Genomic DNA, 13,534 nt, shown 5'->3' on the forward strand with positions numbered 1-13,534 from the left:
AATGCCATTCGACAGAGGCATGGATGGAGGAGGCGCCATCTGCGAGACCGCAACAAACCTATCATTAACTCCAGCTGTAATTTAGGGGGAAAGGCGAATTTGGTCATTTGCCCAGGCCACTAGGATATTGCGAGCAAACCGGGTTTGACATGGAATGTTTATGATCTTTCTTTGTATCACTTAAAGGAGACCATTCTCTTTGAGACTATGAATGTAATCCCACACGTGGACGCATGAAGCAATGCAAAAAAAAAAAAAAAAAAAAGGAAAGGAAAAAGGAATAATAATAATAACATTAATAGTAATAATAAAATACATAAACAAATTATTAGGTGTTATTTTAAACATTGAATTTAATAAAAAAAATAAGGAAATAAATTATTCTTAAACAAAACAAAGCAAACAAACACACAAAAACAGGCTAATAATAATACATAGCCTATTATTATGTAAAAAGGCCTATTTACAAATATAGGCCAGTAACATAACAGACAATGTGTGTGTGTTACTCACTTCAAATAGTTTTTTTGTGATCTCTGTGGACTAAAATGTTTTTGTTTAACATTTAGGTGAAAGGTTTCGGTAAATGTTATGTGAGAGATTTGGCTGATTCAGAAGACCCCATTCTCTCATCTAAAATGTATTAACTTGACCATGTGATTCTTATTTTAGCCAAAAAGTGAAATGTTATTTTTTTTGCCTTAAAATTGCAATCAATCAATCAATCAATCAATCTATCTATCAATAGCTTTTGGTCCCTGTAACAGGAGTTATCAATTACATTATCTCCAAATACACACAAACATAATCATATGCTTTGCACACACCAATTTCCCCCCCATAAATCTGCTATTCACAGGCAAATAACTACACCACTCTCAGACTTTAAAGGTGCACAAACATGGTGCAATAAACACAAAAACATAGCTCAGACCTTGCTTTCTCTTTCATTCTGTCCTCCCCTGGAGCATCACATCTGTTCCTTCTACTGCATGCCTGCAGCTACAACTGAAGAACAAAGTGGACTCCCCAGAGGTGTGCTGTGTCTTTCTGTCCCATAGTTTTTACAGAGAATGTTTTTTTTTTTTTTCTCCATGTATGTGGTTGTTAAAACAGTAAATATTCTGACAGTGGGTAGGGTTTGTTACGGTTTTACTTTGTAAATGAATGGTTTTGTATATTTGATGTGATTTTGTGTGTATATTTACCAGCTTTGTCATTTTCAACAGTGCCTTAATGTTAGCTTAAGATCAAAAACGAGAACTTTTCAGTCAAGTATTTAGTCGTTTTATTTTTCCACTAGGTGGCAATAATTAATTAAACTGAGTGCCCTAAAATTTCCCAATTACATTTAGATGTAAAAGGGAGCAAGCCGAAGGAAGAAGAGAGAGACATTAAGAAGATGTGCTTTTGAGTGCCATGTGTAGAGATGCATTTATGCTTTGCAACATTGTTTTAAACCGTAATGTGAACACAGACACATGATGAGAAAAAAACTTGAAATGATTTAGAAGAACTTGCTTTCATCTTCCATATTATACAAGATTATATATGAAATGTGAGATCTAGATGTCACTGTGAGGTACATTGGACTAAATGAAAAACTATGTTACACCAATGAAACTTTGTGAAACTGTTTATCCATTTTCCCCCAAATGTCCACTTGTCCACCCCAAAAAGTGGAATGAATAAAACCATAGGAATAGATTTGAAGGTCAAAGACCTTTCCGAGTGGATGGAGATGATTGTCCAGGCCCACAGTTGTGGTATTCACAGTGTATGGGGCCCTGAGCCAGGCATTGTTCATTCACAGCTAACAGTTTTTATCTGAACACTGAGGCTGTTTATTGTCTCTGGGATAAACGCAAGGATTGTATGGCAGAGTTTACTAAATAATGTCACTATGCCACCATCTCCCTCGGAAAGCCCAGATCACATGATCGCAGAGGCCACTGCCTCTTCAGCGCACCCAGTGTTATTTGCAGGACTGAACTGCAAATCAGAACTTTTTCAATAAAGAAACAAACTCATCTACATCTTAGATGGCCTGAGAGTGGATATATTTATATATATATATATATATATATATATATATATATATATATATATATATATATATATATATATATATATATAGATATATATATTTAAATCTATTCAAATTAAATTTCACCCAGAGACACTAGCTGAGCATACACTAAGCAGTTTGGAAAATGCATGAATGAATATTAAGTTTTTGTTTTTCTTTTCTGTGTTTTTGTTTCTGAAATATGCCCGTTCAATTTAGAAATATTGTGTCAATATTTAATAATTAGATGTGTTTTTAAAAATGTCAGGTCATCGATTCTTGGAATTCTTTTTAGTATAACTACTATGAATTTCTAGAATGAAGTGTCCATTTCCATGTTGTGTGCATGGTATCATCAAAATAATTGTCTGCCAATTGATGAACTCAAGCACTACATCTGATTATGCTGGCATCTTGCAATAAATAAATAAGCTAATAATTAAAGAGGCCGATGCAAAAAAAAAAAAAAAAAAAAAAAAAAAAAAAAAAAATATATATATATATATATATATATATATATATATATATATATATATATATATATATATATATATATATATATATATATCGGTTGCCATAAGGCTACCCAATCCTTCCCAAAATTGCCCTGAGAGAAAAACTAGAACTCTTATAAATTTTATCAAAGTTTGATAAACAAGAAGATGATAAAGCAACAAGTCATTTTAAGTTTTTCTTTGCTTCTGAAATTTAATGGGAAGGTTTGGCATGGACATCTGAAATTCATTCTGTTTGGCTGGAAACTGTTCTAACAGAAAAATTCTGGCTGATAACACAGGGTGCTGATATAGCTGTAGGGCCAAGAGGACTGCCAAGGTCAACACAGGAAAGAGAACACTTTATCAAAAACATATCAAAAACGACAGCTGGACATCATAACACTAATTTAAATTTAAGGCCTGATGAAAACGAGATAAAAAATAAAAAAAAAAAAAAAACGGGTTTTGGGAATCATTTCTGTTTCTAAAGCAAATGAAAGGGCTGTGCGGGTTTAAATCAACTAAACAAGAGTCATGTAGGGTTTCTGCACCGTTTGTTTACAAACTCCTGAACTTTTTGACTTGACAGGGATTTTCCTGACACTAAGTCAACAGAGGTGGAATGCGCGCGTGCCAATATGTTAATAAGATTCGATAGAAAGGCTGTTCAGAAGTGAGTCGCACGGGTTTTACTCAGAACGCCTTTGGAAAACATGCTTATTTGATGCCAGTTGTTTTGTCTCACTAAAGAAGTGGAATATATACATATATATCTTTAACTGAGTTAAAAGCAGCGACGATTCAGTTGTGTGTGCGCCCCCTCTTTTTTGCGCATCTTTGGGTCTTCGCGTACATGTACTTTTAATCGCGTCTCGGCAGGGCATTTAAAACGTTTTCATGCTGTTCTTGATTATTGCTGGATATGACGCCAGTACAAAGATTCTCCGACAAAACACGGACGCGTCGGTGGGACAGTTTCAGGTAGATTTAACCCGTTTGTGGATGTAAATCCCTGGATGATGCTCTCAATGCAAAAACACGTCCTCTTGTTCTTTACTATCCTCAATACGACACTCACACCTCTGCAACGAAGGTAAGCGGCTTTATTCCTGCCTGTTAATATTCTACTTATTGAGCTGCACAAATAAGGTTATATGAAAACTAATGCAGCATTACTTCTAAAAAATTTATCCTCTTTGATGAAATGGGTTTAAAATTGACTTTCATCAATTTCTCTAAGTTTATTATTTGGAGAAGGCATTCAGGCACTGTGAGATAGTAGATACTGAAAATGCCTCTTTTGTGTGGTTTTGTTTGTCTGTATCTAGTGGTATATACCTATTTCTTTTGCACCAGGGTGAATGGCAACCCTTTAGTGATGGATCCCAATAGTATCTGCCGTGGAACTAAAACGTTGGTAGGCACATATGTCGAAGTGTGCCAGTCTCAGCCTGAGATAGTTCAAGAAGTGGCAAAAGGTGCCCGGTTGGGCATGCAAGAATGTCAACATCAGTTCCACAGCCGTCGCTGGAACTGCACCAGCCAGGGCAGAAACCTGGCCAAGATTCTGCAACAAGGTGAGGAACAATACAAAAGCTCCTCATTATATTAATTTATTATACGCTTGAAACTTTTAAATGAAGATGAAATAGATACATCCTTCTTAACAATTAGAATAACAATGACCCTGTTCTGCAAATTATAATATAGAATTGGTGCTTCCATTGACCACTCTTTTTATTTATTTTTCATCTGCATAATAAGAAATCCTATATATTTGCAATATCACTATGAGTCAGCATTCCCCAGAACATCATTTTGAAAACCCCATTGTGCTGAAAATGTAGTTTAGACCAAAATACAGACTAATTTCCCAGTAATCAGATCTGACTTTATTTCCAGATAGACATTGTAAATTTATTGTTGTTGTTGTTGTTTCATACTTTTTGGCAAGTCAAACATTTTCTTGTGCAGATAACTTGTTGCTCAGTCAGTGTTCTGTATGGCATGTTTGTATATGAATGTTATTCTAAGTTTAAAAAAAAAAAAATGTAAACCTCAAACCCTCAAGTTGATCCGAATCTGTATGAGGTTCTTTATTCTCTTTTGCACAAAAGAAGAAAGTATGGGGAATAAAATTATATAATATTATTAAGTCAATGGCTACCGTCAACTTTTTGGTTACCAACAATCTTCAAAATATAGATATAATATAAAATATACAGAAGAAAGAAACTCATACTGGTTTGGTACAACTTGTGGGTGAGTAAATGATGACAGAATCGTCATTTTTGGTTGAGCATCTAGTGAAGGCCTTCATTAACACCATGTAGTTAGCCGTATCAAGTCAAGTCAAGTCAAGTCTGCTTTATTGTCAATTCTTCCACATGTACAGTACATACATACAGAGAATTGAAATTGCGTTACTCTCAGACCCATGGTGCATACAGATAACACTAACAGTAGAGCCTAAAATACAGACAGATACAGATAAAATCTAAAATATAAAATACACTATACAAATAAGGGCATGTAAAAAAATATATAAAAATAAAAATAAAGTTAAATAAAGCATCGCAAGGTACATGGCAGATAGAGTGCAAACCAGTGAGGTGAACAAAGTATGACCATTAGAGGGCATAATTGTATTATGTCATTTTGACCGTGTTAATGGTTACTTGACAAAACATATTTAAAGAAAAAAAGTAGTAGACCTTCTGCATTTATTAGTATTTTAGACCTTGTAGTGCATGTGTCTACATGAGGCTGAGATTAGGCTTCTCGCCAATAAAAGACATTTCGTTTGTTATGATTGCACTTTTTTAAATCCAAACATGACATAGCAGTTGCCAAAGTACAGCAGTTTATAAGACTTGTGTACATGTTAATATGATACCAAGATTGAATGCGTCTTAGAGGAATCCTTTATACTAAGGAGAAAAATGCTTTTTTGGCAGGTCAAGTTGTATTGAGGCAGGTCTAGACAACGGAGATGTGTGAGGAATGTGAATCTGCTAAATGAGTTATTGTTAATGTGGCAGTTCCTTAGATATTTAAGTGATCTTAGAAGTGGGATGGGGTGTTGTCCTGAAACAAGAGTTTAGATAAAGATCATAATCAAACACATACCACGAGATGATCCGCGTGACACAATGCACTTTTTCAGATGGTCATGATGAGACAAAATATAAGGTTTTGTATGTAGACAAACTGAAGATTTTTCCCTTTTGAGTTAAGTTTCTTGAACTGTTCTCTAGATATCCGGGAAACTGCATTTGTGTATGCTATCACAGCTGCCGGGGTGCTCCATGCAGTAACACAAGCCTGCAGCCAGGGAGCACTGCCACAGTGCGGTTGTGTGACCCTTCAGAATTCCTCTGAAACTTACCATGGCTCCCCAGCAGAGCAGGTACTTATCCAGCCTTCATCTGTCCAAGATGGGCGCTGGGGATGGGGGGGCTGCGGAGATGATGTGGACTTTGGCTACGAGAAGTCTCGTCAGTTCATGGACACCAGGCAGCGAAAAGGCAGGAGTGACATCAGGACCCTTATTGACCTGCACAACAATGAGGCAGGAAGACTGGTACGTTTACGTTTCTTCAGTAACAAAGGGGAAAGAACACTATTGTGTTTCCACAACTTTCCGCAAGAGTGCTGTTGTTCTGTAGATCAACAAGAGTATTATTTAGCCATTGGCAGGATGCCGCGGGTAATTCGACAGCATGTATACTGTAATATTAGTTTTGTACAATGGTTTAATAAACAATAAGTTAATACTGAGTCACTTACATTATAGACAAAATATTCCTAGTTATTTTGTCTACTTTGATCCTGCCGACAAAAATTGTTTCACAACAAGTCAAAGTAGAATCAGTTTCGTTGCTGAATGAATCAGTGATTTGAATTAATCTACTGAGTGAATGACTCACTCTACTGAATGACTTACTCTTAAAGACTGACACTTGTCGCCACCTACTGGTGTATCATATAACGTGATGTAAAGTTTGGCATGTATTTCTTTCAGTACTGTCTGTGGTTGCTAATGTTTATATGTCAGTACATTTTATGCAGTCTGAGATTCTTTTAGAATTGTAGCAGTCAACATACTGTACATGTAAATGGGGACACACACACACACACACACACACACACACACACACACACACACACACACACACACACACACACACACACACACACACACACACACACACACACACACTTTGGACCAACTTAAAAAATACCCTAATCTGTTAAATCTAAGTGTTAGTTTTTGTCAAATATTATTTATGGTTTGGTTTGAAATTAATTTTTTATTTAATAATAATCAAAAAAGATTCCTCATTCAAAAGACAAAAACATTCATGAAAGTAAAAACATTATTTATTATAAAGACCATAATTAATATAATATTTTTAAAGCTTTTTATTCCTTATATTCACCATAAACAAAAGCTATAATTAGCTATAATATGTAAGTTAAATTTCCACTTACTTTTTGCTCTCACAAAATTTTGTTAGTCAGTGTCTTATTTAGTTTACTTAAATAAAAACAACTTTGAATGGCCTTAATATTTATATTTATTGTATGTCTTTTAAAAAAAAATATGCATATTCTTTGTTAAAGGGATAGTTCACCCAAAAATGAAAATTATGTCATTAATGACTCACCCTCATGTCGTTCCAAACCCGTGAGACCTCCGTTCATCTTCGGAACACAGTATAAGATATTTTAAATTTAGTCCGAGAGCTTTCTGTTCCTCCATTGAGAATGTATACGGTATACTGTCCACGTCCAGAAAGGTAATAAAAACATCTTCAAAGTAGTCCATGTGACATCAGAGGGTCCCTCTGATTACTGTTTGAGTAAATGAATTACTCCGGGATATTGGTTTATTTGAACTCAGAGGGAGTGTCAGCAATGTTAAACAAGTTAACAGCTTAAGTCATTTGTGGATTAATGCTTATTGTTGACGCGAACCGTTTCAAACGATTCAGTTCGATTTGGTGAACTGGTTCAAGAAGATCCGGTTACATCGAGTGATTCGTTCGCGAACCGGATATCACTAAACTGCAGTGTTGTGAACGCGCTCATAACAGACCCGGGAGAGAAGTCAATGCTGAATAAAGTCGTAGTTTTTGATATTTTTGGACCAAAATGTATTTTCGATGCTTCAAAAAATTCTAACGGACCCTCTGATGTCACATGGACTACTTTGAAGATGTTTTTATTACCTTCCTGGACGTGGACAGTATACCGTACAAACATTCTCAATGGAGAAACAGAAAGCTCTCGGACTAAATCTAAAATATCTTAAACTGTGTTCCGAAGATGAACGGAGGTCTCACGGGTTTGGAACGACATGAGGGTGAGTCATTAATGACATAATTTTCATTTTTGGGTGAACTATCCCTTTAAGTACCAATACATAAATAGATTAATAAATAAACCAAAAACAAAACAGATAAAAGCCACAATCATTTCTACAGTCAGTAAAGGTAACCAGTATGTTTTCAGCACATCAGCTTATGAATTTTTCATCAACACTATTACTTTCCTGTTTATTACAGTGAAACTACTTTGAAAAAATCTATGTTGTCTAAAGCACTGTATGAATAAATGTGGCTTATGAGATATCTGAACAAACTTCACCCAGAGGTGCTTTTAATTTAAAAGACTGGTTGAAATGCGGGATGAACAGATGAAGAAAAAGAGCAAATGTTGTCTATTTTCTCACTTTTCTCTCTTGCCTTATGTGCCTACAGGCCATACGGACACAAATGTGGACAGAGTGTAAATGTCATGGCCTTTCTGGTTCTTGCACTCTTCGCAGCTGCTGGAGGAAGATGCCTCTCTTCCGTCAGGTCGGTGACTACCTCATGCAGAGCTTCCATAAGGCCATCCGCGTGATGAGTGGGAATGATGGTAAATCTCTTGCCCCCATCGATCCGGATACCCCTGCCCTGGATGATAGCGTCCTCATCTATTCAGCTGAGTCACCCGATTTCTGTCATGCCAATCAAAGGTTGGGTACAGAAGGCACACAGGGTCGTGTGTGTAACAGCACAGAGACAGGGCAGGGAGGCTGTGACAGCTTGTGCTGTGGTAAAGGATTTGCAGACAATACACTGGAATATGAGGAAAACTGTCAGTGTAGGTTTCACTGGTGCTGTGAGGTTCAATGCCAGAGATGTTCTGTGAGAAAGGACGTGAACCTTTGCCTGTGAAGTCTGCTCAAAGAGATAAAAAACAGAATTGCACCTGAAGTAGTTGTGTTTGAGCTGGAGCGGCACATTTGTTTTCTCTCCTGTGTATATACAGAAATAATATGTGTGCATTGATGGCTATGACTTTATTATTTAAAAAAAAGTCCTTACTGTTGCATTAAAAGCAGCTTCTGGAATGAATAACAGCAGCATTTCAGTGCTGGGGGGGGGCACTTATTCAAACAATCTGCAACTGCCTTGGCATTGACAGACAGAGAAACATCATCATCCACTAAATAATCATAAAGCAGTCACACAGTTTGTTCTATGGGTGCCAACCACTAACAAGCCCAAATACGCCACTGTATTCTGGAAACAAGCCCCCCACCCCCCATAAAATACAACCCGTGATTGCCTAAATCTATAAGCAAATTCATGAAAAAGCAAGCCCAAAGTCGCTTATAATAAGTGGACTTGGCAACACTGGGTGGGAGTCTGCTTTCAAAAATAAACATTCATCATACTGCCACCTGCTGGTACTGTCCAAGGTGCTGAACCCCTGACTGACAGTTGATTTAGATTTTGGAACATCTGTTGGTCTAATTAAAAATCATTTATCCATTATGTACCTGCACATGCGTTATATTAACTGCATACCATTGTTGTAAAACGAATACTGAAAAATTGTAACCTAATTTTTTTTTTAATCAACCTAAATATATTAGCATATACCAGCAAAGCTACCTTTAAGGGTAAGAAAGGGTAGGGGGAAAATATTTTGACATGGAGAAATATAAAGTTTCAAACTTTCTCTTTTTTATTATTTGAAGCTCTAAAATATTTCCACAAACTCATAGAAATAGTTTGAAAGAGGGCTTGCATTTTTTCCATTTACATGTATGCAAATAAAATCATGTTTGCAACATCAGAGGTCATGCTTTAAAAAGAGGAAATCTGATATAACAATAGGATAAATTGTCTCCATTTATACGGACATCTAGCTATTTACATCAAACATCACAGTAAAAGAAAGGATATTAAAGTGTTTCTCGAAAAGAATGAAATATCTCTTTAAGGTAACAGTTGCATGTTTACCTCTTTTTAAAGTGTATAACAACATCACTAAACATAATAGTGGGCTTTTTCACAATGCTGATGTTGATTTTGTGTTTTATGTTATGCTTGTCTACAAATGAATGTCCACAAGGTGGAGCATAATGCTGCAAACGTGTCTGAGGCTGCTGTAAGCAATGCACCTGTGACCTGTACCACTAGTGTTTTAAATGACCATTTATTTGTGTTATGATATCTATACCTATTTAAAAAGTATGAATGTATGAATCTAAATATTTTTTGGGGGAGGGAAGTGACTGTGAATTACAATTACAAATACACAATTAAGAAAAATTGTTGAATTTTGTTATCTATTTTTCACACTAGTTATCAATATTTCCTTTTACTTGACTGTTGTACACTAAAAACATTTGGTGTTTTCACTCAGAAATTGCTAGTAATTTTGAAATAGAAAGACTGATTTTCTTGTTTAAAAAAATACTTCAATAATGAAATAATTTTATACAGTGTAGCAACTGTGAGAAATACTTTCGGAATAGATTGTGTGTCTGTGTTTGTAAGCTACCTTACTAGCTGACAGGTTAAACAGCTGCAATTATGAGATACAGTATTTTCAATTGTTGGGAAAAATCCATAAATACTCTCTGAAGCACTTGTATAAAAATAGAAGTCTGAAAGAGACTGTCTAACCTATATACACACTCATATAAGATAATAAGTGGGTAAATGCGTTTCAAGCTTCTCTGGTTGGTGAAAGCAGACATCAGTCCTTTCACTCTGCGACAGGATTGGCAGATTGAGGAGGCTTATCCCGGTTTACAGGTCTGTACCTTTAGTTTTTTTGCCCGGCTACACATTACAAGTCCTGCCCATTGCTCCCACTGTCTGAGGCTGCGCGCGCAGTGGGATGCAGAAGGAGTGGAGGAGCGCGCGCGTGTGACTGAAGCGAGCATCGATTATTACATAGGTACGGTAACCTAATCAAATCAACTGCTGTTTTCCCCACTGTATACCCAGTGGTCACACGAAACATAAATGGACGTGAACCTGTGACTCTGAAGTCGCACCTTCCCGAGGCACTCAACGGGACGAAAGGCGAGACAACGCATTCCGAAGGGCCGGTGGGTGTTGGTCGTCAGTGGAAAAGATGGGCACGGTGCTCTCGATTTCTCCCACGTCCAGAAAAGGAGGGATTCTGGATGAGAAGACGGATGGAGCTAGCGGCAAGACAGAGAAGAATCTCAAGCGCCATTCGGTGCTAATATCGGCTCTGACGTGGAAGCGGTTAGTCGCTGCCTCGGCCAAGAAGAAGAATGCCAAGAAAGTGAACCCGAACCCACCCGTTTCTCAGATCAGTAACCCCGTTGACCAGCTAAACACCGACAATCTTAAGAAATCTCAGTCAGGCTCGGAGCGCAAGACGAAGCCTGGGCCACTTGCAGTACCAGTCCCTACAGTACCGGACAAAAGCCTTCGATCCAATCAAACCCAAAATGCATCCCAGAACGGAAAGCAGCTCCTGTCGGTCCAGCGGCAACCGAGCAGTCGCTCCATCATCTCGCCGAGACGAGTCATCGTGCAAGCCTCCACAGGAGAGCTCCTTCGCTGCCTGAGCGAGTTCATGTGCAGAAGGTGCTACAAACTCAAAGAGCTGAGCCAAAATGAGATCATCCTGTGGTTCCGAAACGTCGACCGATCACTGCTCATCCAAGGTTGGCAAGACCAGGGTTTCATCACTCCTGCCAACTTGGTTTTCGTCTACCTGCTCTGCCGGGAGGCGGTGACTGAGGATATTTCCAGCGAGTACGAGCTGCAGGCCACCTTTCTCACCTGCCTGTACCTGGCCTACTCTTACATGGGCAACGAGATCTCGTACCCGCTCAAGCCCTTCCTGGTGGAAACCAACAAGGAGGTGTTCTGGGAGCGCTCCCTGCGGATCATTGACAAAATGAGTGCCAAAATGCTGCAGATCAACTCCGACCCGCATTTCTTCACCGAGGTCTTCCAAGACCTAAAGAACGAGGGGGGCTCGAGCGATACGAACGGAAGATGGAATAATAACCTGGACCGCTAAGTCTGGCTCGTGTTAAAGGGAGAGAGAAGCTCTCTGATACCTCTCCACACCCTTCCTTCAAGGGTGAAATGAATGTAAGGCCCGACTGCTGAAGGTGTGAAGAGTGTTTCACTCTATTACTGGTGTATGGAAACGGACGGGGATTTCGCCTCACCTCCATGAGAGGAGGTTTACGTTAATACATGTGTAAAATACAACCTTCATGACCCAGTGAATGTCACGAGCGCGATCTGGGGTTTCGTCATAGTTTACTTAATGCATGCTTAAAGTATTCTACTCGTATCATCATTGTGGTTTTTGAAGAAAAAGAAGAAGAAACAAAACAACGATATCTGGTGCCGAGCTAAAGTGAGAGATGTAAATTATTAGCTTGTGCGTCAGTGTTGGGGTCTTATTTTTCTATTAGTTTCAGAAACGATGTTGTCACCGACGCTGAGCTGTCCGGGGTGCTGGCCTGCAACAGACACTCTCCTCTTGTCTCCTGTGGCGCCTGATGCTATCTATATGAACGTTGAATGTACTGTTTTACAACAAAACGATTCTCTACAGTCATATGTGCCAATTGTCATAGTATAAAACGTAATGTTTTATATTGTATATTTGAAAATATATGAATACAAATACCCCCAGACTCTCTGCCGCTTCTTTATTGTTTTTACGATGAAAAGGGGATAGTCGATACCGCGGTTCGTGATTGAAGTGTCCTTTTTGCTGCGTTTTCCAAGCATAAATGATCAAAGTTTTGCTGGCATTGGCTGGCGCTGGCATAATATTGCATGCAGATAAATACCTGGCTAATTTGATTTAACTGAAAATGATTTGCAGCTGCTCATCAATATTTTAACAAACTCGAATATTTGTAAGATTTGTATTGAAACACGCATGAGAACGAGCAACAGTGTAGGGATAGTGTCTACGTCATTCCTGTACAGGCAAATGACCGCATATGCTTGAAGATAATCAGTGGGATAAGCAGAGCGGTAACAACATAAATGCATTGCCTGGATTCACCGGAGGCTTTTCAGTTTATGTATAGCTGTGCAAAATCGTTTTATGTTAATTCAGGACAGCATACACCTACTACATTTAATCAATCGTTCGTGACTTCTGTGTAAAAATATGTGTCGAGTCCTTTTTTATTCATGGCTGGTTGCTAGCCGTGGTGCTGAAACTCGCCTTTAGTCCCTGCGTTAGTTTCGTTAATATGCCCACATAGATATGGGTTGGGTATCTATGGAAACTAAGTCCATGACTAAATATGGGGGGACCTTGAACTTGGTCGATTATCTTACAAACCTCGACACGACTCACACATATCACGTTTCAGAGGTTACAGTAAATTTAAAATCAATATTCTACTTGGTCTTTGAATTCTAGCAATTGGCTGTCACATACCGAAAACTTTAGACTTCCAGACGTCTTGTACGAATTGATTACTGCAGTAATCAAATTGTTAGTTTCTTAATAGGATAAAAGTCGGGATTTAAATATGTATTTTAATATTATATGATTCTATGCAGACCATTAAAATGAATGTGTTTTGAAACATTTTACCATGTTTATGTGTGTGTGTGGTATATATATATATATATATATATATATATATATATATATA

General features: G+C 37.8%; 2 protein-coding genes across 2 annotated transcripts; both read left to right on the forward strand.

Moving 5' to 3' along the window:
* The first annotated feature begins 3,162 nt into the window (after positions 1 to 3,162).
* LOC109055522 (protein Wnt-6-like) lies at positions 3,163 to 11,046 on the forward strand. The gene is made up of 4 exons (XM_042757955.1): positions 3,163 to 3,658; positions 3,922 to 4,142; positions 5,823 to 6,148; positions 8,331 to 11,046. The coding sequence occupies exons 1-4, from the start codon at positions 3,582 to 3,584 to the stop codon at positions 8,790 to 8,792; spliced, it is 1,086 nt and encodes a 361-aa protein (XP_042613889.1). The 5' UTR covers positions 3,163 to 3,581; the 3' UTR covers positions 8,793 to 11,046.
* LOC109055484 (cyclin-dependent kinase 5 activator 1-like) lies at positions 10,991 to 12,542 on the forward strand. The gene has a single exon (XM_019072695.2). It carries the CDS (start codon positions 10,993 to 10,995, stop codon positions 11,917 to 11,919), a length of 927 nt encoding a protein of 308 aa, XP_018928240.2. The 5' UTR covers positions 10,991 to 10,992; the 3' UTR covers positions 11,920 to 12,542.
* The last annotated feature ends 992 nt before the right edge of the window (positions 12,543 to 13,534 follow it).

Source organism: Cyprinus carpio, chromosome A6 (genome assembly GCF_018340385.1).
Source record: "Cyprinus carpio isolate SPL01 chromosome A6, ASM1834038v1, whole genome shotgun sequence".
Taxonomy (NCBI): domain Eukaryota; kingdom Metazoa; phylum Chordata; class Actinopteri; order Cypriniformes; family Cyprinidae; genus Cyprinus; species Cyprinus carpio.

Coding starts and splice junctions, on each gene's coding strand:
- LOC109055484 (XM_019072695.2), top strand. CDS start 10,993: ATGGGCACGGTGCTCTCGATTTCTCCCACGTCCAGAAAAGGAGGGATT.
- LOC109055522 (XM_042757955.1), top strand. CDS start 3,582: ATGATGCTCTCAATGCAAAAACACGTCCTCTTGTTCTTTACTATCCTC. Junction 3,659..3,921: donor CTCACACCTCTGCAACGAAG/GTAAGCGGCTTT, acceptor CTTTTGCACCAG/GGTGAATGGCAACCCTTTAG. Junction 4,143..5,822: donor GGCCAAGATTCTGCAACAAG/GTGAGGAACAAT, acceptor ACTGTTCTCTAG/ATATCCGGGAAACTGCATTT.